This window comes from Suillus plorans, assembly GCF_016647745.1.
Source record: "Suillus plorans strain S12 chromosome Unknown HD556scaffold_45, whole genome shotgun sequence".
Lineage (NCBI taxonomy): Eukaryota > Fungi > Basidiomycota > Agaricomycetes > Boletales > Suillaceae > Suillus > Suillus plorans.
In genome coordinates, this window is record NW_024537429.1 from 226407 (window position 1) to 249141 (window position 22735).

The 22735-nt window shown below is 48.7% G+C and overlaps 9 protein-coding genes across 9 annotated transcripts; 5 read left to right on the top strand and 4 right to left on the bottom strand.

The window, feature by feature from the left end:
• Positions 1-641: 641 nt before the first annotated feature.
• HD556DRAFT_663696 (uncharacterized protein) lies at positions 642-2452 on the bottom strand. Its single transcript, XM_041311242.1, has 2 exons — positions 1943-2452; positions 642-1727 (listed from the first exon to the last, which is right to left on the bottom strand). The coding sequence occupies exons 1-2, from the start codon at positions 2169-2171 to the stop codon at positions 730-732; spliced, it is 1227 nt and encodes a 408-aa protein (XP_041157984.1). The 5' UTR covers positions 2172-2452; the 3' UTR covers positions 642-729.
• A 733-nt stretch (positions 2453-3185) lies between these two features.
• Positions 3186-4664, top strand: HD556DRAFT_663729 (uncharacterized protein). The gene is made up of 2 exons (XM_041311243.1): positions 3186-3407; positions 3467-4664. Exon 2 carries the CDS (start codon positions 3467-3469, stop codon positions 4490-4492), a length of 1026 nt encoding a protein of 341 aa, XP_041157985.1. The 5' UTR covers positions 3186-3407; the 3' UTR covers positions 4493-4664.
• Positions 4650-5251, bottom strand: HD556DRAFT_1387405 (uncharacterized protein). The gene is made up of 2 exons (XM_041303448.1): positions 5068-5251; positions 4650-5011 (listed from the first exon to the last, which is right to left on the bottom strand). The coding sequence occupies exons 1-2, from the start codon at positions 5140-5142 to the stop codon at positions 4871-4873; spliced, it is 216 nt and encodes a 71-aa protein (XP_041157986.1). The 5' UTR covers positions 5143-5251; the 3' UTR covers positions 4650-4870.
• A 3-nt stretch (positions 5252-5254) lies between these two features.
• On the bottom strand, positions 5255-6532 carry HD556DRAFT_1387407 (pali-domain-containing protein). Its single transcript, XM_041303449.1, has 6 exons — positions 6224-6532; positions 6151-6161; positions 6054-6100; positions 5911-6003; positions 5661-5855; positions 5255-5611 (listed from the first exon to the last, which is right to left on the bottom strand). The coding sequence occupies exons 1-6, from the start codon at positions 6389-6391 to the stop codon at positions 5454-5456; spliced, it is 672 nt and encodes a 223-aa protein (XP_041157987.1). The 5' UTR covers positions 6392-6532; the 3' UTR covers positions 5255-5453.
• Positions 6533-6565: 33 nt separating this feature from the next.
• Positions 6566-7844, top strand: HD556DRAFT_663753 (uncharacterized protein). The gene has a single exon (XM_041311244.1). The coding sequence runs from the start codon at positions 7047-7049 to the stop codon at positions 7698-7700; it is 654 nt and encodes a 217-aa protein (XP_041157988.1). The 5' UTR covers positions 6566-7046; the 3' UTR covers positions 7701-7844.
• Positions 7845-9491: 1647 nt separating this feature from the next.
• On the bottom strand, positions 9492-12211 carry HD556DRAFT_1433078 (uncharacterized protein; the record flags this gene model as incomplete). Its single annotated transcript, XM_041305190.1, has 6 exons — positions 9492-9871; positions 9925-10783; positions 10827-11160; positions 11335-11684; positions 11734-12018; positions 12071-12211. The coding sequence occupies 6 exons, from the start codon at positions 12209-12211 to the stop codon at positions 9492-9494; spliced, it is 2349 nt and encodes a 782-aa protein (XP_041157989.1).
• A 1240-nt stretch (positions 12212-13451) lies between these two features.
• On the top strand, positions 13452-13925 carry HD556DRAFT_1241174 (uncharacterized protein; the record flags this gene model as incomplete). The annotated part of the gene is made up of 1 exon (XM_041298174.1): positions 13452-13925. A coding segment is annotated over one exon (474 nt), but the record flags the coding sequence as incomplete, so codon positions are not given.
• Positions 13926-14268: 343 nt separating this feature from the next.
• On the top strand, positions 14269-16269 carry HD556DRAFT_1445600 (uncharacterized protein; the record flags this gene model as incomplete). The annotated part of the gene is made up of 5 exons (XM_041306965.1): positions 14269-14322; positions 14369-15166; positions 15215-15572; positions 15627-15847; positions 15901-16269. The coding sequence occupies 5 exons, from the start codon at positions 14269-14271 to the stop codon at positions 16267-16269; spliced, it is 1800 nt and encodes a 599-aa protein (XP_041157991.1).
• Positions 16270-16749: 480 nt separating this feature from the next.
• On the top strand, positions 16750-17580 carry HD556DRAFT_1241284 (uncharacterized protein; the record flags this gene model as incomplete). The annotated part of the gene is made up of 6 exons (XM_041298185.1): positions 16750-16786; positions 16836-16873; positions 16926-17116; positions 17172-17249; positions 17298-17363; positions 17415-17580. 6 exons carry the CDS (start codon positions 16750-16752, stop codon positions 17578-17580), a joined length of 576 nt encoding a protein of 191 aa, XP_041157992.1.
• Positions 17581-22735: the final 5155 nt, after the last annotated feature.

A 22735-nucleotide genomic window follows, 5' to 3' on the forward strand; every position in this document is an offset into this window, starting at 1 on the left:
CGAAAGAATATATAATCATCAACCCATTTCAACAAGTCTTCGACCCCATTGAATTTGTAGATGGCTACAATCGCATCACCAGGTCGCCCGAACATTCCGTTAGAGCTGGCACCACCGAAGGAAGCTGCATGATCGATCCAAATCTGGACCACCCCATCCACAATGTACATTACACAAACAAACCGTTGGTCTTCAGGGGCAATGGGAGAGCGGCGATGGGCAGATGCAACGTCAAAGACAGCGACCTGAGTTCCAGGAGGGGCCTCCGTCACCAGGCGTTCACAATCCTCAAAGGTGCCCCAATCACAAGGGAAGAGAGAAGAATCAATTGCAGAATTAACAGAAGGAATAAACTGATGATTACGAGGGAAGGAATGATCTTGAATAAGTCGGAATTTGGAAGAGCCTGGTTTTGGGATGACACCCAGAGGGCTCGTACGGAAACAGCCAATGAGGCGTTCGAGGCGGTCTGGAGAGAATGGGCCGGTATAACGGCGAGCAGAGACTTCAGAGTGGATATAAGACATGATGAAATCAGGTTGGTCGACAGCTGATCTATGATTATTGGGAATATACGAAGAAAGGAGAGGAAAAGAGTCAGGGACACCTAGACGCCAGCCAAATCGGATGCCTTTCGGAACATCTGCAAACTCCTCGAGTGCACCAGCACGCTCGAGGTGCTCATGCCACTTCTGCCAGATGAAGGGGGTGACAACTGGCAGGAAGTGATTACTGTGAGCAAGTTTGAGAAGAGTGAGATCCTCCGCAGCGAATGCACAAGTGGCGCCGTCCGCAGTCAGATTCTGCACGGGAACATCCTCGGCCATTGAACCGGAAGCAAACCTGCTCACCCGCAGATGTCGTCCAGACATTTGAGGAGTCAAGAGAGACGAAGGAGGTGCAGGTGGTGCCACAAGCACAAGAGCGGCACTCGGTTTTACCACAGAAGATGCATTTGTGCGAGGAAGGTTGGGCCTGCGAGGCACGAAAAGGAGTGGGGGCAGAGACTTTGGGGGTTGAGGCAAGAAGGGAGGTGTTCTGAAAGGAAGAAGAGGTGGCACTGTTGCGTGCCATAGCAGGGAAGGATGAGAAGCTGGGTTGGAGGGCTGGGGTGTTGTGCTCCTGGACAATTGCCCGCCAGACCTCCTCCTGCCACTCTGAAGGAGTGAAGGTGTGGTTGTGCATGAAGGATTGCCGCACGTGAATGTCATACTTCAGATACAGAGGGAAGTTGACGAAGAAGTCGTAACGGGCAAAGAGGGATGAAAAGTGAGACTCCCAGGAGTCAGCGATAGCAGCTGCATGATCACCAGGAAGGTAACGACGAATCATACTGACGAGGCGGGGCCATGCGTGGCTCCACTCCTCAACAGTGAGGGTCCGTTCAGATTTCCCATCAAAGTAGGGGGCAGAAACGGTGAGAATACCTTCCTTAACCGAAAGCGACTGGTCTGAGTCAGATTGCGAACGGGAGGAGGAGCCAAGCTGCAGCAAGGACTTTGTGGAAAAGGCAGAAAGGGGTATGTGAACAGCCCAGTTGTTGCGCAGAGCAGTCGCAACAACTTTGGATTCGGGTAAGGTGTTACCACGGAGCTGCATGGGAGCAGAGGGCAAGGACCTATGGGCTGCAGAAGAGTGCCCTCCGAGAAGGGAGGACAAGCCCCCCAAATTGATGCCAGGGAGCAGTGAACGAGAGGGTGGCAAAGGCAAGTTTCCAGCGGGAAGCGCTAAGAAACAAGAAGAAGTGAGCCCAGGGGACGTGGAAACTCAGAGAGGGTGGGGAAGACCCCAAAAGGGAGGCAATGGAAGAGCCCTACACAGAAGGTGGGGGGAAACCCACAAAGGAAGAGGTACGGAAGCGCACCAAGGGCAAGCAGCCCCAGGAAATGGAGGCACAAACGAATGCGCATCGAGAGATGCAAGGGAAAGGGCAAGCACTTACCTGGCAAAACAGTTGGCAGGGGAGGGAAGCCTCGGGCAGCCGAAGGAGTAATGGTTGGAGGTAGCTCAGGCAGCAAGGCCTCGACATCGATTACAGCCGCATGGTCACGGAATGCTAGATGCACCCGGGCACGGACAGAAGGGTCCAACAGATCAAGGCCAGCGGTAAGCCGAGAGAAGGAGGCCTGAACCTCATCTGCATAAGAGACAGGCGGGGGAAGGGAGGACATGCGGCCAGGTGAGCGACCCCCTGGAATGCGCAGGGTGAAACCTGAAGGGGCTGGAGAGGGAAGGGCAGAGGCAGATGGTGAAGGGGAAGCGGGGGGAAGCCATGGAATTCGGGATGGATAGCCCGCTGTTTCCCCTTGGATTTCTTAGGCGCAGGGGGGGCAGGAGAACCCAGAGAGCCTCCAGAGCGCTCTCTGACCCTGCCACGCAAAAGCTGAATGGGCGAGAGCAAGGCATGCCCCTCATCATCTGCATCATCCGAAGGGTGGATGACATTGCCCAGGCGGGGGAAACCAGGAGAGGTGTTTTCAGCCATGCCCGCCAGGTCGGACAGGTCGATGGAAGGAGTTCTAGCAGGCGAATCGACAGGAGGGACCGGTGTTTCAGGAACAGGAGTCAGCGCACGAGGATTGCGGCGGGTGCCTAAGGCCATCAGAAGGTGGAGCAACGACACAAGGGTGCGGAGATAGGACAAAGGACGACAGAAGAACAACGAGAGAACAACAAAAAGGTGACTGCGAGTGAGATACTGACTACAGGCTACAGCGAGCGGAGCGCAGACAACTACGAAGATATCACCCTTGTGGTGCTGAACCAGGAACACGAGGATCTGCGCCACGACGGATCAGCCCGAAACCCCACATCCCACGCCCTCGTGCCTCTGGCAGGAATGCACCCAATCCTCAAAGATGGGTAGTCTATTATGTAACGAGGCACGAGCGGAGGAATAGAGTTTTGTCTTCGAGCGAACGTCGGACGTGGCATCGCGCTTCTTGTCTCCGTGCCACAACATCCGTTCGCACTAAGAAGTATCATCGTGCTCGTTTTATTTCCCCACCCTCCTCTCTCCTTTTTTCTTGCATCATCACTAATGCAAGTTCCTCGCTCTCTATACCCGAACCCTTTGGGCCCGGAGGTCACCTGAAACCCGGTCAATGCGAGGAAGCCCTCCCTCCCTCGCAGCTCACCTCTCTACCTCAGGTTAGCCCCTCGGGGCCGGACGACGCTGCGCGTCCTCGCCCGAAAACTATCTCTACTCGTTCAATGTAACATGTTCTCTGGACTTAATCAAATACATTTGTTACCTTTGATCTTTCACTCCACCCCATCAACACGTCTAAGTGATCCTCAAAGACGGGTATTTGCCACCATTTGCGTAGCTTAGTCAGTAGGGGTGGAGCATTCGGGCGTTGTCGTAGATAGCAGGTTGAGACCATACCAACTTCCGTCTGTCAGAGGTAGGCACATTGCCAGCCGCACCAGTCCACCGTTGTAGATTGATTTCACTCAATATTAGATGCAGCAAGGCAAGGACGAACTATTCATGCGGCTGGGGACCCGGGAGAGGCGAGAGTGGCTGCAGACCCCGAGGGGGCGAGAGTGGCTGCGGACCTGGGATGGGAAAGACTGGCTGAAGATCCCGAAGGGGCGAGATATGTTGCAGACTCAGATCAGGAGAGAGTGGTTGCGAACCCAAGGCGGGAAAGACTGGCTGCGGACGCAAGACGGGCGAGATTGGCTGATGAACCAAGACGGGCTCGACTGGCTGCAAACCCAAGGCGGGCTTGACTGGCTGTCAATGCACACCCAGGATGAGAGAGATACCCCATTTATACCGCAGCTACCGAGTGAACGAGAGTCGCTGGGGAACAAGGGCAGGCAGGTGTGGCCGCATACCCAGGGCGAGGGTTATATACCGCGCATGGGAGATATACCGGAGCCACAAAGTAGAGAGTGGTCGGATACGCAGGGAGATTGGATTCAGCCTGGGAGCTGGCGAGACTGGCTGGGCAGTGGAGAGTGGTTGCAGACCCCAGCTGGGCAACTTTGGATACAGATCCAGGGGAGACGCTGGTTACAGACTCAGAGTGGGCAAGATTGGCTGCGGACCCGGTGCGGGGGAGACTGGCTGCAGACCCAGAGTGGAGAAGACTGGCTGCAGTCACAGGACGGGAGAGTCTGGCAGCAGACCCAAGGCGGCAGATATGTGCTACAGACCAAAGCCGGCCTAGACCGGCTGGATACTCCCAGCGGTCGAGAATATCTCAAGCACCAGAGACCGGGCGGGTGGCTTTATTCCCAAGGCAGCGATTGGCTGCAGAGCCAGGGTGGGCGAGATTGGCTACAGACGCTTGATGGTCAAGCATATCAGTCGACTTGTGTAGAATTTCTCAGCATTGACTTTTTCGCCCCTCCGACTTTTCGATCCGAAGATTTCGCCTCATGGAACTCCATTTTGCCGAAAACCCCACCTTCTGTAATCGATGATGATGTCGCTAAGCTCACTGCTCAAGCCGCTGTCAGTCAGACCATCCATCCGTAGCCCTTACAACGACATCACAAATCACTCGGCACTGTTCGATCAATCCACGGAGATCACCCGCGTTATTCAGGGTATTCTATATAGAGATATCAGAATGCCATGTAGCCTAAAGTCGTCCAAGAATAACTTACTTTTGCGATGCAAGATGTTCGAAACTGTAGAAAGAATGCTTTGCACGAGGATTGCAGTATTGATCACCGCTATCGTTCCACTCAGCAGTGCCATGCGTTGACCATTATCGACGTTTTTGAGAGCAGATGAGTCTTTCATTGAAAGTCCGATGATGCCCACCTTCATTGATAAAACTTGGGAACAGGAGGGTCAAACTGGGTTGATCCGGGAGCCTATAAATACCAGCTGAGGGGAGCACAATCATTGTTAACGGCCATGACGCCACAGTTGCAAGCAACCTCGTTTCGGTCGATTGGACCTTGACATGATGTGACATCCGAACAAGATAGGAACCAGTGGCGTCGTCGGATGCTTGTCATATGCTGAAGTGGCATACAGCCAGTAACTCTGAAAAAGCAGTTCAAACCTGGATTCAAACTTTTGCGGGCGGAATTTTCACTTACTAGGAGAATCAGTGGGGTTGATATCACAGCTGCAGATTTCGTGTGTACAGCGAAGTGCATACCTACACTTAGCATCCGACCCCATATGACGTGTTTCCATACAGAAGCACGTATTCCTCAATCTGTCACATCAGTAGTCGAGCGCCATATACTCAGATCAAATAATACCTCACCAGGCACTAGGGGATTCCAAATATAGATGTCAAATTCATAAAAGGGTCCAACATGGTATACAAGACAAATCGATAGAATGAACACACTGTCCACGGTCACTACTAGGAGAACCTTTGCAACAAATGATGCGCGCGAAAATTCGACGTGCGGCGTCCAGTCGGTATATATAGCAAGATCATCAATTTTCCATCCATCCGTGAAAGTCATGAATCCTAGTTGCGGCGGAAGCGCGAAAGGAACCCGCCCTTGGGGCCATTCAGCTGGTATGCGTTATTGGTAGCACCTGCCATTCTGTCACGACGACGGCCGAAGCACACAGTGCATCCAGCCAAGAGAAGCAGAATCAGGGCTACGAATGTGAGCCAAAAACCTGTCGTAGTGTTGAGACCAGTAGTGAGCTGAGAAAAAGAAAAACTAACCAGGCCCAGTGATGGTTGTCTCGCTTATATTTAGCGTACCCAATTCTTGCTTGACATAGGCAAAGAGAGCGATATTGATGGCAAATGCGACGAGGGTAATCAGGGCCGCGAGGAATGAGACTAGAGAAGCCACCAAGGTAATTGTGATGTGCTGGGAAAAGGATAGAAGAAGTGCAATAAATGCAACACAGCAGGCTAAGGGAGAGGCGAAGTCAGATTGCGACTGTTTTGGGTACAGAGTGTAACTGACCAACGGGAAGAGTAGCGAGGCCACGTGTCCATGAAGGACCTATAGTCACTTCAACATTCTGTGAGTTGGTGACAGTGAGCGAGTATCCATGGCCTGTCATTGAATAAGCATAGAATTGTAGCGATATCAATAAATAGGTTTACCAGTGTTGAAACACGTGCGGCCCGCAGACAGGTCAACACAATAACCCCTGGAGGTAGTTTAGTTGTGCTATCTCGTATAGTATTGTATGATATTTACCAAATACCGAGCTAGATGGTACGGTGAGAAACCATGAGTTCGGGCACCTCAAGTCAACTAAACTACTACTCACTCTAAGTTGGGTGAATGCTTCGTTGTTGTTGCTTGAAACCTGTCCACTGGAATGGACGCGAGTAATGTCCATGGCCTGAAAACTTGGGAGAGAGATTGAGACGATGAAAAGGAGGAACCAGGCAGAGAAGAGGAAGAAGACGCCTGGAATACAGTATGTTCTCGACATCTTCGCCAGTTTGATTGATATTGATTGTTTGTCGTTTTTTAAGGACTATGAATGAACGACGTCAGAGACGAAGATTAAGTGGAGGTGGAGACGAAAGTTAAGGTTAACTTTTATGCCAATTGCGGCAGAGGGAGGAGTGTGTGCGCCCTACAGCACTGCCACAATGCCACCTTTTGGTAACGTCATTCCGGGTTATCGGTATCCACCCTCGGAAGTTTTCTCCAGATCGTCGATAATCAGCGAGCGTGATTAAGGTTATGATGGCGCTTTGTCTGCTGACCTGAGATCTAGACACAGCCAGTCAAGCAACACATATCTCTCGGGATAGTATGTTCGACCGTGTCTTGATCAGCCTCGGCGTCCCAGTCATCGATTAGGCTCGAGACCAGCGTCACGGGTCTAGTCATCGATGACGCATATGTTCAAACTCGGACTCAGGTACTATCAGTGAGGGCGAGACCTAGCTCCGACGGTCTTTCCAGGGAATCAAGATAGAAGACTTGTATTCTTTTAGCCGTTCCATTTTCTATTTACGTTTAGTACTGATTTCATTTCAGTTCAGACTGACTATCCGGACACTGCTATCGGACGATGGCTGCGTTTATATCCAACAAACACTCACAGGAATTATCATAGCTCGCCTTGTAACACAATCATGGTTTCTCCGATTCCAGCTGGCAATGCTCAGCCACACATGCAGACAAGCACACGTACCCCTCTGAATCATTTCAACGCACTCACGACTGCATGCATCCTTCTCGAACATATACAAACTCTCGAGCGACTCCGTGACGAGACACAACACCGCGTGGAAGCTAAAAGACAGAAGCTGCACTTTCTGGAGGCGTTCACTCCGAATCGGAGGCTTCGAGATGCTTTGTCCGAGTCCATCGTCATAAAGCAACACATGCGCGACACCACCCCCACACGTAGCAGTCATTTCCCGTCACCTCGCCTTCGCGGGCTATACGACGTTCATGGTCCCGGATGCATCAACCAGAACTCTCTACAAACCACAGCTGACTTCTCCCCGCTCAGTCTCGTCGGTCTTTCGATCTACGGGAGCGATCATGAAGTAGTTTTCGAACATGACGACGACGAAGCTTTGTTGTGTCCATCCGCCGATGAAGCTGTCGAGGATTATGCGGAAAACACAGATAGCTCCAAAGAATACTGTGACCAGCTCAACTGCCTCACCTCTCCTTTCCAGCTTGTTCCTTCCTCGTCCGGGATTACCTTCAAAGCCCAAGGTTGCCCGCTAGTACCCGATTCCACCAACAATTTACTGATTATGTTTGCTAGAACCTGATCGGGTTTCTCCACCAGGGCAAGCATCGCACAGGTACCGATCCATCGCTCACAGCAAGAAGTCCCTACCTGGCGTGAAGGGCAAAGGGCTCATACGCCGTGGATCTTCTAAACGTACCAGCGCCGGACAATCCAGGGCAAAGAGGGCTTTACGCAGGATTTTACACCATAAGAAACCCGGCGTGGACGCCATTAAATTTCATGTGTAGGTATTCAGTCATGACTTGGATGTTTCTTCATAAGTTCCCTTGCGTATCTTTGGCGTATCGCAGTGCTTGTCTGCATTCAAATGTCATGTTCAACTTTCCGGAAAACAAGTCTCTTGCAGATTCGACAACTTTCGACGAAACAATGCTCGCCGTTTGGTTAGAACTTAGTCGTACGAGTACCAAGGTTGTGCAGCTCACATACCCTGTTATCACTCGGCGTTTGTTCTGTTCCCTCAGCACATAAATAGGTCGTGTTTGCATATACCGAAGATGCCCAAGCAGTGGGGGAGCGCGCTTTCAAGATTCAAGTGCCAGATAACCGAAGCAGTGGTTCACCGGCTGAGGAATCGTCGATGAAGGAGTTGGTGAATGTCGGGATAAGTGAATATGGGCCTGTTTATGACCGTAGTCATAATTGCGCTCAAGGGACCAGTATCAGTACTTTGAGAATTCCACCTGCGCCGGGAGAAACCTTGCTTGACCTAAAAAATTGTTAAGTTCGTGTTCTGACCTGGGAGACTGATCATCCGATGAGGCTGTTCAAAGTTCAAACGAGCTACATCACAGAACATCACGTGATCTCGATCATGTTCTTTAGCCGGAAATTGCCGATAGTAATATTGTGTTTCAAGGAGGTTGCAAGAACTTCGATTAATATTGACCTCGAAGGGCACTTGTCCGTTTTGCCATTGGCAGTTGTTCAAACGCAGTACAGAACGACAAATCGGATTTCATTTTGTTTCCCTTACCGCTTCTGTTTACTTATAGAGCTCGACAAACAACAGGGTCCCCACTTCTTGCGATGCGCGAAGCTGCGGCTATTCTAGAATGGCAAGCTCGGAGTCCGATCATCATGATAGTGTTCATGGTAGCTGCGACAACTTGAGTACGTGTCCGTCACCTCTCGCGGCAGTGCATGACTATTGATTGGCGATATTCTGGTACCACAGTGACGTACCACTAGACCATTGTCTTCATCATGATGATTGACCGTACTGATTCCTTCAAGGCAGTGTCACGGTTGCCGCGGTCCGGTCCAGAACCGTCATGGTTCGAACCTGATCGGACCAAAGCACAATTTCCAGTCCATTTGGTCTGGGTTGGTTCTCGATATCAGTACCAGACTGCGGCAGGCAGAACATCGGATAAGCGGCCATTGTGGGGTATCTCACGCGCCCAAACATCGTAACAACTTGCGGGACCCTTTCCCTTTTGTTTGTCGAGCTCCACGGACCACACGTAAACAGAAGCCGTGCCGTGAGGGGAACAAAATGATATCCATCTGCAAAACGACTGAAATGAACGCTTAACTTACGCGCGTTACGGACACTTACGAACGCTTACGACTTCAGTAGCGCACTCAGGCGATTGGTGGAGATGCTTTTGCTGTTATTATTTTATTTCGCCGGTTGAACTTACGAGAGATGGAGAACTGAACGTTTTGATCAATGATAATCTGTCGCATCTCACTGAAGATAAAAGATGGGCTTGATTTAATCTGAGATCAAATAGATAAAAAACAGACAACACGACGCAGTGAAATTGCATGATCAGAACATAACAAAGAATGTGACTAAATGTAACTAGTGCAAATCTGAGCGCAATGAGTGATACACCTCCTTGTCCGAGAAATTGTTCAGATAAAAACGCTCATATACCTCCATACTCGTCGCTGCACCCACCGTACGGTCAGCGCCTTGGCCGTACATAGGGATAAGCTCTACCGCATGCGTGACATCTGTGAGAGGAATGACTGCACCCAATCTTATCCGCTGGCCTGTGGGCCCTTCCCAATATTTTCGGGCCACCGTATACATACTGATGGCACGCTGACTGCCTGGATCCCCGACGATCTCATAGTACTGGACATAGAGGAGCGGTTGGTCCGCAAGGTAGTGGGGAAGTGTGACGTTGTGAGGTGCAATGGGCTGGAAGACTGCCCGCACTTGAGCAATACGATTTACTGTGTAACAATAATCAGTAATATGCAGCCAAGATAAGGTAAATATTATTTACCTGTCTGGTCGCCGTGTATCGACTGCGTAATCACAGCATCGCAATTTCCTAGAGGAAACTGTTCTGATGGTGGGGCAGCCTGCACGACTTGACTAGGCATGATCATCCGCGAGCGAAAAACGGAATGCAGCTGTAATCGAAACTTATTCCACGTCTTGAGGCGACCACGATCATTGCTCCACGCTGTCGTGAATTGACTGCCGGAAGCCTTCGTAATATAATCAGAAAGCACTTGTCCAAAATCTGGCAGTGCGTAAAGCTGCTGGATTTCATTGAGAGACATCTTGGCTCGATCAGGAGTAACGGTGACGTGAAAGGCAGCTGTAGCAGTGGAAGACAGGATACCCTTCAAAAAGTGGTTTCGAACTGGGCGTGGCCCGACAAAACACCGTTGATTTGGATCATTAGGTGCGACGCGGGCGATCCACGCAAGAGCAGGGTCAGTTTCAGTGACCTCTTGCTCTTCTGTAACTATGGCATTGACGAGGGGGGAATCGTGCATCCGTAGGAAGAGGTACAATTGGAATCGCCGCATCGACTCCTCGCGGTTGAGAATGTCAACGATTTGTTCTGTGAAGGTACGTGACTGGCGCGATGTCCTCTCAAAAGGGAGTTTACAATGAGTAATGAGAAGACGCTCAGTGACGTCAGCAGTCCATTGGATGAGAGCGCCAGTGTCCTTGGTGAACGAAGCAAAACTCTGCAAAAGCTCGAGCTTCGGGATGATAAAGTTGTTGAGTGTTCCTTTGGTGCCTCGTCTCGCGCCTGCATCTAATATTGCGTGTTTATAATCATGAAACTCTTTGAGCGAGGCGACCATGGAATCAACAGAGCTGTCAGAATAAACAGGGCTTTGGGCCTGATAGATGAAGTCGATCAAAGCGCGAATCGCATGGACAAACGGGGGGGGGCACGACCCCAGTAATAGAAGGAACCAAGGTGCGTTGCAAGTCCCGATGTTCCCGACCAGTCATTTGTTTCATCTGGCATACTCCGGATGAAAAATGGCGTGTTCCTACTCTCTTGTGGTGACTTCGGAAACGGAGATCGAGTTCATCCTTCCCCACCGATTCTTTGCACCACTTGAATGGGTGGTCAAAGAAAAACTTGTGACAGGTATGCAGAATTTCCCCTACCAGAAAGCGAGAAGGATCTGAGTGCCGCCAATTCCGCCAAAAAGGCTGGTGAATGCCACTTAATGATTGAGCCTTGGCCTCCTCCTGGAATTCTCGCAACCTCCATGGATCGATCCGTTGACAGATGTTGTATATCGCCGTAAGTGTATGTTCTTTCGTGCGTGGTGGATGGCGATAGGTGTCACCAAAAGATTGAGACGTGGCCAATGTGATAGGAGAAGCGACCTTCGAGACACATGCTATAGCTTGCTGTTCTGGCAGGTCCGCAGTGTACGCGACCAAAGGTGTGAAGCAGTGTCGTAGATGTCCGGCTGGATCAGGCATGAACTTGCCCACCATGGCTGCGACCTTAGCGTCTGCGAAGACGATGTCCATGCACTTATGGAATAGACGTTGGCTGAGAATGGTTTGGTAGTCAGGATGAACGTCAACGAATTTGGGAATCGGCATATATGCGACGCATCGCCAAGCATGACATGTTGCTCTCATCCGCACGTCAGATTGAATATTGCCAATAGTGACAAAAATAGGGTGCATTTCAAGTCCTCCCGTATGCCGGGTCACAGGTGTCTTATCAGATGCAACGATCATCGGAACAATGGTAGCGCCTTCGGGAAGTTGATCCTGTACCGAAGCCATCAGTAGACTACTGTGAATGATACATCAAACTTACCTGAATTTCATATGCTTGTTGGGCCGTAAAATATTCACTGTATTCGCGCTCACCACCATCGACCACGACGTGCGGGTCATATGTCATGTGGTTCGCAAAAATTGGATTTGCAAAGAGATCTTGCACTACCTCTAAGCCATCACGCCAGATGAGGTTTATCGGTTGGATAGTTGGGTACCCGGTCATTTCAAGGGTTGTTGAACGCCATTTTGGTCCGGTTGGAAGAGAAGCTACCCATGCAAGTAGCTGATCTTTGGAGCTGAACGACGGACCAGCTCGGCGTACCTGTAAACTCAAGGTCAGTACACTAGCCCATACTCCACAGCTCCAGACAAACCCAATCCAGCTTGAGAAATCGCTCCATATCACTTTGCGTTAAGCGTTCACAAAGGAATTTTGCAAGGTCAAACTCTGCCTGGTCTTGAAAGGGATAGAATGGAGCATGACGTCGGCGGTAAGCATACTGGTCATTTTCCATCGCCTCGAGGGTGTTTGGCGCCTTTCCAAATATATAGCCAGAAGATGGGTGGTACCGCCCAAAGATGCGGTCTTTTCCTGCTTCAGAAGTAGATCGAAGGAACGCGGGTGGGACAGGAATACGGCAATCTTGCACCGGAGGCCAGCAACCATTTGTTGTCTGGAGGTGTTCTAACACTGCCTCAGCAGAAGGCAAAACGATTTGACACTGGGGGCATTTTGCAATAGACGATCTGATGTGGTTACTGAAGTATCAATTCTAGAATGGAATAGAAACTTACAAATTGCCATCTACGATGAATGGCCCAGAATGATGGTTGCTAGCGTCCATAGTCACTGGAAGAATGCGGACCTTCACCTGCTTGAGCCAATGAGCCTATGGTGCTACACTGCCAACACAGAGAAAAAGTTGCAAAGTCCTTCAAACTCCGCTTGGCACCCTGTTGTTCATAGCGATATCCCTCAACTGTAGTATAATACTCCCCGTCCTTGAGCTTTGGGCAAGTCTAGTCACTGATCTCTAGCCGCATATGGACGCACCTAACACTCGCATAACCCCCCCTCCTTTGTCTGACTGCGAGACCACAACCTCAACTCGAGTCGACATAGCGTCAGCATTCTCTAGTTCCAAGTTGGCGTCCCCTATGTCCCCTCTTACATCCTTCGGATCAGCCGAGTCCGACATAATTTCGCTCCCTCGGAAGAAATCTCAATGCATAGGCCGTCCCTCCTCTGGCCACATCCTCAATCGTTCAGGCCCTTTGGTAAGGCAAGACCGTTGAAGGTACAACAATTCAGAGAGTGAGTCTGAACAATGTTGGGTCTTGCAGAACCTAGCTGCTATTCGACCCTAAAGGGTTTCTGGACCAGGCTCAAGGCTCAGAGGAGAGGAAATATCATGAAAACTTGCTGAGTACTCTGACTCCTACTGGTAACTGGTGAAAAGATAACTTCCTTATGTAAGCTACAAAAGTGCCAACATAAGGTAAGGTAAAAACAGTCTCTACAAGCCCAGCCAGAAATGAATCCCTACACCGTCTTCATCGTTTTCGGGAAAAGATCCGCTCTCAGTATAAGCCGCGCCTCGTTTATAATTCTCCCCCATATGAGATTGCCTTTGCGAAGAGGCACATTATGCAGTCTTCACACAAATATTTCTCCCAGCAAGACTTGCATGAGGTAATTATCTCACTTCCCACTCCCGTGATTTTACTTAAACAAGGATCTAGGGTAAAGAGCTACTCCAAAAGAGCTTATCTCATCTATCCAATAGTACTTTCCGCAAGGCCGCTCTAGTCAAACAGGCGTCAGCTCAGGACAAGAGACATGCGGTCATACACACGACCTGGAAACTCGAGTTGATTGAGAGGCAGAGGTCGTTTATGCAGTCACTTCGGAAAGAGCAGGAAGAGGAGCTTAAGAGTGCAGAGACTGAAATGGAGTTCTTCAGGCAGCTGGTCTGCGATCGAGGACTCCCTGCTTTGCAAGACGACCAACAATATTTGGAGGCAATTTTTGCGGAAGAATTGGACGATCTCGATGTCGCCAATGAGCAGTACAGACAGTTCACGACTCATGCGAGGAAGCGTGTTGTTCCATTTGCAAACAGCAGTGACACGGAACTTTCCCCTGACGAACTCGTGGCAGATCATGATTCCTCAGACTCCCACAGTGATGGGGGGTCGGATGACCTCGTTTACGGAGCAAATGAATAGGAAGGTACGTTACTGCTAGTTTCCCATTCTTCTTCGTTCTATTAACGACACATGTTCAGTCAATCTGACACCGAACAATTCAATCCCTATCGCCTCCTATCGCCCCAATTTCATTCTGTATCGCCTATATCGCCTCCTATCCAATCCTGATGCCTTCCAATCCGATCGTTGTGCGGCATTTTACCTCAGCCCATCACCACGACTTGTCCACATTTTCCGTTTATGTCGAATGCGTTGTAGATTATGTATGATCTTTCCGATTTATACTCAACGTGTACGGTTCTTTATGTTTGAATATATGCTACATTGGGTAAGTAAATAGCTGGTACATCAGTAAGATCCCATGGCCCCTCGACGAACAGCCCCTCAACCCCGAAGGACATCCGCCAAACAAAAAGTGAGTCCCCTCCATCGAACACTCAAACATTTCTGACATGATTTAGGCACCGCCACGACCAAAAAAGAACTCGTCGCTCAACGCCTCAGGGCGCGACATCACAAGCCAACTCGGTCTGCCTCAAGATCGCCCACAAACACCCGAATCTGTACATCGCACCCCCAGCATGGATCCAAATCAACTCCCTCCCTTCCAAACAGATCCTCAGTTCCAGCCCCAACCCCATTTCCCGCCCTCATTCAACCCGCAGGATTACCTAATGGGGGGCGGCTACGAGCCGCCCCAAGACCAATATCACCCGTCTCAAGACCACTACCAGCCGCAGGACCACTACCATCCGCAGGACCACTACCATCCGCAGGACCACTACCAGCCGCAGGACCACTACCATCCACAGGACCACTACCAGCCGCAGGACCACAACCAGCCGCAGGACCACAATCAGCCTCAGGACCACAATCAGCTGCAGGACCACAATCAGCCGCAGGACGACTATCATCCGCAGGACCACTACCAGCCGCAGGAGGGGTTTGAGCAGGGAGGGTTTGAGCAGGGAGGGTTTGAGCATCAGGGAGGGTTTGAGCATCAGGGAGGGTTCGAGCAGGGAGGGTCTGAGCAGCAGGGATTCCAGCCGCCGCCTCAAGACCAACCACACGAAGGCGACGATGCTCGACCCGTGCATCAAGAACTCGACCTCCATGGCCACGGCGTGCGACGACATATGCGCTGGGACCTCGGGGACGCTGGTGTCCCGCGCGCGCAGCCACGTCCTCAGGTCGTCGGTGTCGCAATTCCTCGCGAGAGGGAATCTGAACGCGGGGAGTTTACTCAAGGGGTCATCCATGTAAGTCGTTCCTTTTCTAATATATGATAATATATAACAATACTATAGGAACTACGTACGTCGCAAACTGTTGGCCGGCTTGGAACGCGTCCGGTCGACCGGCACCTACCTCCAACGCCAGCATCAGTGCCAGCACCCGCACCCGCACCTGCGCCTCAACCAGCACCACCCCCACCACCCAAAACCACCGCACAAGCGCCAAATGCGTCTAACGATGAGGTTCCTGATTCGGTTTTCACCGTAGAACTCGATAAACCCACCATCGATTCCATCAAACTCTCCGCGAAAGAAGAATTACGTCGCATGATGATGCAAGGGAGGGACGCTGTGTCGCCGACACGAAAAAAACGGGGGGCTGTCTTAGACAAAGCCCTCAAGAAGGCACGCATTTCTATCATTGGTCAAGGTAATTTTTCGTTGAATTCATTCATGACGTCACTAACACTTTTTTTAAAAAAAGTTCGATATAAACCATTCGAAAAAAAGTCCGTTCGCGAAGAGCTCGTGACATGTATGTCGAATGTACGGCGGGTATTTAGAGACTACGCCGCCAACATCGTTCAAACGGCACTCAATCTACGACTACCTATATCCTCGGAACCTGGCGAGGAGGTCGCCCATAAGGCAGTGCTAGTCCCGGAGCTATTGAAGAATTTGAACTTCTTGCATAAGTCAGAGCTGGTATGTCTTTTTCTGATGTTCGTGTGCTGATTTTTTATTCACAAACTGACTAGGGTGAGGACGGCATCGAACGGTTTTTGCTGCTGGAGGCGGATTATTTTGTCGAGATGATTGTCGACGTCATCTGGCAGAAAGGACTTTACGAGTATATTGATCCCCTCCGACTCGACAGCGCGATCGCCCTCGCTGGGGCTGCATTGCAGAATGCGCTGAAAGCTTACCGGACGGGCAGGTTCGAGTCCGTCGATGCTTCAGCAGAGCAGTTCTATGACACCTACAAGGCGATCCTGGTGCTGATTGACAGCATTCGAGCAGATCCTGCTCTGAAAGTAAGGTACGAACGGCTTCAGGAACTTATCGTGACGCGGGGTCGTGAGCGCATGGGTCTTGATCTCACTGATTCGAACGACGACGACGAATAGATAACATTCGCTTCGGTAACATGTAGATAATCTTCGCTATCACTATGTACTACTAGATAATCTTCACTATCGCTATGTACCGCTTGATAATCTTTTCAATTTTTGTTACCAACACATCAATAAAACTCTTTTGGGTGTAATAACGACTAAAACAGCGTATTACGAACTACAAGCGACGAAAACACACTACAAGCGCGCACTAACCAAATTTAACTCGAGGTGGGAGCCTCGAAGGATACTCAAAGGTCCGTTTTGGGTTTTTCAACTTTCAGATGTCTGGTCTATGAAAGTATCTGTAAGTACTTGCATTAAACTCATAATGCTGGCTTTGAATTTTGCATCTTCTACTAGTATCTAGGATAATCATAAAAGTCATCTCAATTGCAAACCCTGGCAATCCCCAACCTCCATACTTACCTTATCAATAATACTAATCCCTTCCCCCTCATGAAGTCAGACTCCTTACCTCCGGGTCGCACAATGAATTCTGATACCCACATGCGAATGGGACATCCTAGTGAGTCTCCGTTCTCTACACCGTCATTGACTGACACCCTATATTTCAGTTGTCTCTTCATTGATCATTTTCTGCAGTATCATCGTGGTATGTGCACGCTTTATTTCAATAACAGCGAGATAATGACCCCCTGTGGTAGCTTTCAATCTCAGCCTGGCTCACATCATGTTTTACTGTCGACGACAACTACTTCAGTCTAGCTGAACGAGACCGCACTCGTTTTCTATTGTTCACTTCAGCATGGACGATCGTATTCTCCGTTCTCTACATGCTTTTCTTCTTTTATCTTCCAGGAAGTGTTTTGGGTAGTGTGGGATCTCATATCGTCTTGTACGAAGACTTCCTTTGACACGGATGGTCGAACTTGCTGACAAAGTCGTTGCAGCCTGTTTTTAACATTTATTTTCTGGACCGCGGGCGCTACAAGTATAACTACAGTTCTCGGTGGAGAACTGAATAGCAAGTTCGTAACATTTTCTTACTATTCACCACTCACCTCTCATCTTCTTAGTACCCAGAGAAGTATAATATATCTTGATCAACTCAACGCACTACAAGGCTTTGCTTGGGTCACTGAGTACGTGTCATTGATACATATCCATGGCTTCCTTGTTCATATTCTCACTAGGGCTCTTGTAACTTTCGCATTAGTAGCTGTGCTCATCTGTGGCATCATCACAGCCCGTCCAGGTTCAGACCATCACGACAATTTTGACGATCGTGATAATATCATAGTACGATTGAGCAAAGTGCCAATTCGGAGCTTGCCGGAGAGTCAGCCACCGCACTACTAGTATACGTGCAACTGAGCGAGGGTCGAGACGCCTTTGGCTTTGTCGTTCTATTCGAAATTCAACATGACCCTCCGGGCGTCCAAGCATCACTTCAATTTATCTTTCTTTCTATCCATATTTGTTTCTTGTCACTTTCTTGTCACCTCAAATCCAGCGGTTACTACTGTTACACGTTGCATTTACTTGGTAATGACTGTTTACCTGAAAACACACTTCCATGCATTTATGCTTTTGAATTGTATGACCGAGCTATACTGTATGCCAGGTGTTTACAAGATTCATAGTGTAAAACAGATTTATGTTCATGTCGATCCAGTCAGCCTTAGCATCTAGCTTTGCGGTTTTCAGTGTCGTTGTCCATGTTACATGTAGGCAAGGAAATATAATCAGGTATGAAGATGTGTAGGATGCGAGAAGACCTCACGATGTTTTGCAATTGGTTGCTAAGTTGTACCCGCTTATGTAATGTAGTTCTATTTATTTCGAAGAGCACTTCTATATGTAGTACCTGAGTTACATCAGTAGCGTAGTCAGCCAATAAAAGATCGTTTATCGTTTATCATCATGGCCATGCAATCATGATGTATACATTTTAGTGATTGTGGAGTACAGTCACGTCTCGCGCAATGCTCTGCACCTTTTGTCAAGTTCTGCTTACGGAGTCAGCCAACTGCCTTGTTTTATCAGGTTTTGCCTTGGCGAATGGCCAGGAACATAGTATGGCAGGCCGCCCGCTACTCATAGTGATTCGCCAATCTTGTTCCAGCCACACGTAAGTACTCACTATTATACATAGATGGCTGATGGCATTAAGCTTGTGGCTAGTGCTGGGTTTGAATTTTGCACCAATCATAAAATTCCTAAGCTTACTGTTGGTAAATTTTCTTATGAACTAGTAGTAGGCATGCCACTTGTCGTCCATCCCTCAAGTCGCTGTGACGTTTGCCTTGATCCCTATTCGACCTCCTCAGATCTTGCTACTTCTCCGCATACAATTGAGTGTGGTCACATCTTCTGTTTCAGGTACGTCTAATTTTCTACCAGCTTGCGCCCAGCAATAATATCTGTTTCTCATCTCATGTCCTCTTCAATCTCAGGTGCCTTTACTCCTTAAACACAAATATATGTCCTCTCTGCCGCAAACCTTTCGATCTAGATGGTGTCAAGAGACTACATATCGGAAATCCACTCGAACAAGATCATCAGAGAACAGATGAGTCCTTGATATTGTAGCCGTGGGAAGTATAGCACGGTCTAATTCTGCTCTCACCAAATATTATCTTTTATACTGTGGGCAAATTGAGTTGTACATACATACACATGAATGCCTGCAAATCCGGCTTAACATAAACAGCCCATGACAATGCTGTGACATCCCTCCTTTGTAACCGGTGAGGAGTGCTATTATACCTATTCCAACTATTTTGTGCGTTCTCATTTTCCAAAAATTGTGTCTTGCATTATATTACTATGTAAGGCTTTCTTGTGGAAAGCGACACGAGCATTGATCATCAGATCTTGATTACCATGAAAGTTTATGACAATCTTGTGACATTGCACTGTCGCAGTCTAAAAGGTATTGTAGGGTAAAGTATGTCTCTTTGTTGAGTGTTCTCGTGCACCATTTAAGAATATGATGTCATTCTCGGGCGTTCATGGTAGGTCATAAAAACGATACATGTTGAGCTTCCACACACGTGACGTGTGTGGAAGCTCAACATGTATCCTGGAGCTTAAAATTGGAAAGAAAAGTCCACGGTCAGTACTTGCTCCGTTATCGTCCGAACTCCAATTGCGAGGGAAAATACTGTGATGCACATGAAGGTTGCAACCGTCACAAATGGTGCAAGTCAAATCATGAGAAGGCATGGCATAATCAGATTTGGGTATATTCTTGGTCTATGGGAGTGTACCAAGTCGAAGTACCCTTTTCCCAGGTGACTCTCCATGACAATCTCAAATGTCTCGTACGTGACCGCATCCAGTTGATCCTTCCTCCTTTCAATGTTCACTGCGTCGAGCCGTTCCTGATTTGCTCTAACATATTAATATAAAGTGAAGGAGGAGCAAGAGAGTGCCAACCTTGATCGTCCATGTTGTATTCAACTTGAATATTGAATAGCAAGATCTTTCTTGAGAGACTCTATTTTGCGTCAAATAAATATATTAATTACACATGTGAAAATGCTGACCGATGTACCAAATGTAATGATCCAATCCCATGAATTTGGTGAAGTCGTTGTCCGTAAAGAAGTTAGCTTGAGTGGGTTGACAGAGCATATACGCTGCATGCATCTGTAAGATCAATAGCAATCATTCAGAGTAAAGTTAATGCAGTTCCCATGTCTCGACCTGATACCGACACTCAAGAACAAGCACGACCTGTGCAAAAACAAATTAATTCCATGAAAGTACTCTGCCACATTTTCTGGCACGAATTGACGATGATGACGCCGGCGTCTCGCCAGTCTCAAGGTCACTGTCACCTACTCCTGATGCAATGGACATCAAAGAATATCTCCACAAAGGGAAGTTATTGCTGTCGGGATCAAGATCGAAAGGACAAACTGAACATGGGCTTGCAATACTTGCAATACTCGGTTGGTCAGAGGGTCAGCGGCCATTGGGACTATTGACAGACGGTAGGTTTGATCATTCCCGTCGGGAACTAGTACATCACTAATCCTTCTGCTGTGGCGCGCGTTGATCCTATACCATTTTATGTGAAAAATGGTTTGACTGGTATAGGAAGACAACTCAGGATTTTCGAATGATTGAAATGGTTGCCAAAAGGTGCAAGTTGGACTCTGAGTATCAACGAAAGGAGATCAATTATCAATCAAAAGCACGAGAGGTGAGCCCAAACCGTCTAACGATAATGCAGAGCATGCTGATATTATTTCAGGACGATGCTGCCCGTCGATCTGCAGAAATTTCAGATACCCTCAAAGTGTTCTACTGTCGCTTTGTGAGCAACAATCCCAGAATATTGCACAGTATGAACATACAAATTTGTACATGCATCACCACAAGGCGCACCTCTGGGATATGCAAGTCAACACAACAACAATATCGTGGTCATCATTCACTAATTTTTTCGGATAGCACTCCTCTTTATCCCAGCAGCCTTGGAAATTCCGCATAGCTCTTTTGCTTCTCGCTTGCGCTCTTTCTCCTTACGTTTATTGACATCTTCTTGGATGCGGTCATGCGTTCTCGCCCTGTCACAAGGAAAAGTCGAATTTAGTATTCCACTTAAAAAGAAAGATCGTCCAACACATCCTCATCCTCATCCTCATCCCCCCCACCGTCATTCTCACTCCCATCTTCTTCTTCTTCTTCTTCTTCCAGCTCTTCGTCACCAGATTCATCATCACCATCTTCCTCTTTGTTATCCCATTGCTCGTGGTCCTCACCATTGCGGACATCTTCATCCATAACATCCATGGCATCGGTTGGTGCTACTATGTCTCTAATTATCCTCCGCAGCGTTACCGGATGTCCAACACCAAAGTGAGTGTATCGCATGAACATATCCCGGTCAACGAATCTGACTCAAAAGGTCGAAAACTGATCATAGAAAGGGACATTATCCAAACTCACATTCCAACATAGTGCTCTTCCCAGTCATCTTCCTCCCCCCCAGGACGTGCCAGAGATTGTCCATAGCGAAGCGAGCTGGTACCACGTTCCGAGGCGAATGCAGGAATCAAGTGGGCCCCTCGAACCACCTGCCCCAGATCAAGAAACCCAAACGCGTCAGCATCTGATTCATCTACAAATGCAAGTTTCGGAAGACGCGCGTTTTTGATGCCAGATTTATGGGTGCACAATGGAGCCAGCCACCTAACCCACAGAACCTCGAGGTGTTGCTTCACCGGTCGACTTCCGTCGTTGACCCAAGTTTCCATATGGTAAATACCCAATACACGGGCATACCAGTATGGATGGGTAGGTATCGTTTCTCCTGAAACGACCATGATATCAGCGTGTGCTCTAGGATTGATAGTGTCGTGCTCGCGCCTGAGGTCATATGTAGTGTAGTATACCTGCATGGTCTGAACGGAGTAAATGATATTGTTAGGGATGATAACCGAGTTATGCTCCTCGTCCGTGAATGTATGGTCGCAATGGCTAATATCTAGCTTCTGCAGCCGGTAAAGAATATGATCCTTCAGTTTCGGCAAAAATTTCTATCAACCATTGTGAGAAAAGTGAGGCATCCCCGTTGCAATATCTTCTACCTTTATGGCTGGATCACCATTGTGTTCTTGAAGGAACTGGAATATATTGACTGGGTTACTCTTATGAGTTGCGATATGATGATGCAATCCAGAGGACGCCAAAGGGGGGGCATCGGCAGGTGATTGATTATCGGAGGACGGTGGACTTTCTGCTTCTGCGACCCGCCGAAGTACGCGGCGCCTGCGCTCATGCTTTGCCAATTGCGCTGGAGTATCCAACTTACTTGTGAGTGGATAAAATGCCTTGAGTGCCCTGTGCGCAAGTTCCCCCTGGCCAAAATCAACTTCCATAGACAGTGAGTAAACAACATATACATACCATTTGAGTAGTGAATGAATCCGTGGTCCCGAAGAGTCGTATTGTTCGCACATAATCGGCCATCGCATGAAACTTGTACGTATTCAGATTGAATTTCTTTCCCTTCGGTCCACTTGACTCCGGAGAGGTCGTGGCAGTATGGGTCTCAGACTGTCGAGTGAACCTTCGTTGTCGGGCAGCTGTCTCTTTTGGTAACTCCGTAGTATTGAATGTATTGCAGGTGTAGTGTCGAAATTTCCGCAACTTCTGAGAGAGTTTCTTGAAAGTTTCTTCCAGAAAACTCACTGTAGACTCCGAGTGCAACCTGAGCTTGGCAAGTGCATGCCACTGTGCGAACTGATACAGCAAAGTCTGCACTGCTGCATCATGGCCTGGGGGGAACAGTCCTTCAAAAACCGGTATGGCACACTAATGAAGGAGAATATGTCAGAGCCAAATTCAGGAAATCGAGTGATACAAAAACCTGTAATATGTCTTCAAAGTCCCGCGCTGCTAATTTTTTCATCTCAGAAGTATTGTTCGCGAACTTTCGAATCACACCATTGCCAAAGGTTGGTACCTGGCGAAATCTAGGGTGAGATTGAATTATTAG

What these genes read in the sequence shown, in the direction of transcription:
- HD556DRAFT_663729 (XM_041311243.1), top strand. Translation starts at nt 3,467, where the DNA reads ATGCAGCAAGGCAAGGACGAACTATTCATGCGGCTGGGGACCCGGGAG.
- HD556DRAFT_1387407 (XM_041303449.1), bottom strand. Translation starts at nt 6,391, where the DNA reads ATGTCGAGAACATACTGTATTCCAGGCGTCTTCTTCCTCTTCTCTGCC. An exon ending in CCGCACGTGTTTCAACACTG is followed by an intron (nt 6,004 to 6,053) that starts GTAAACCTATTT and finishes ATTCAATGACAG; the next exon opens with GCCATGGATACTCGCTCACT. An exon ending in GACAACCATCACTGGGCCTG is followed by an intron (nt 5,612 to 5,660) that starts GTTAGTTTTTCT and finishes ACACTACGACAG; the next exon opens with GTTTTTGGCTCACATTCGTA.
- HD556DRAFT_663753 (XM_041311244.1), top strand. Translation starts at nt 7,047, where the DNA reads ATGGTTTCTCCGATTCCAGCTGGCAATGCTCAGCCACACATGCAGACA.
- HD556DRAFT_1387405 (XM_041303448.1), bottom strand. Translation starts at nt 5,142, where the DNA reads ATGCTAAGTGTAGGTATGCACTTCGCTGTACACACGAAATCTGCAGCT. An exon ending in CAACCCCACTGATTCTCCTA is followed by an intron (nt 5,012 to 5,067) that starts GTAAGTGAAAAT and finishes CTGCTTTTTCAG; the next exon opens with AGTTACTGGCTGTATGCCAC.
- HD556DRAFT_663696 (XM_041311242.1), bottom strand. Translation starts at nt 2,171, where the DNA reads ATGTCCTCCCTTCCCCCGCCTGTCTCTTATGCAGATGAGGTTCAGGCC. An exon ending in CCTGCCAACTGTTTTGCCAG is followed by an intron (nt 1,728 to 1,942) that starts GTAAGTGCTTGC and finishes CTTGTTTCTTAG; the next exon opens with CGCTTCCCGCTGGAAACTTG.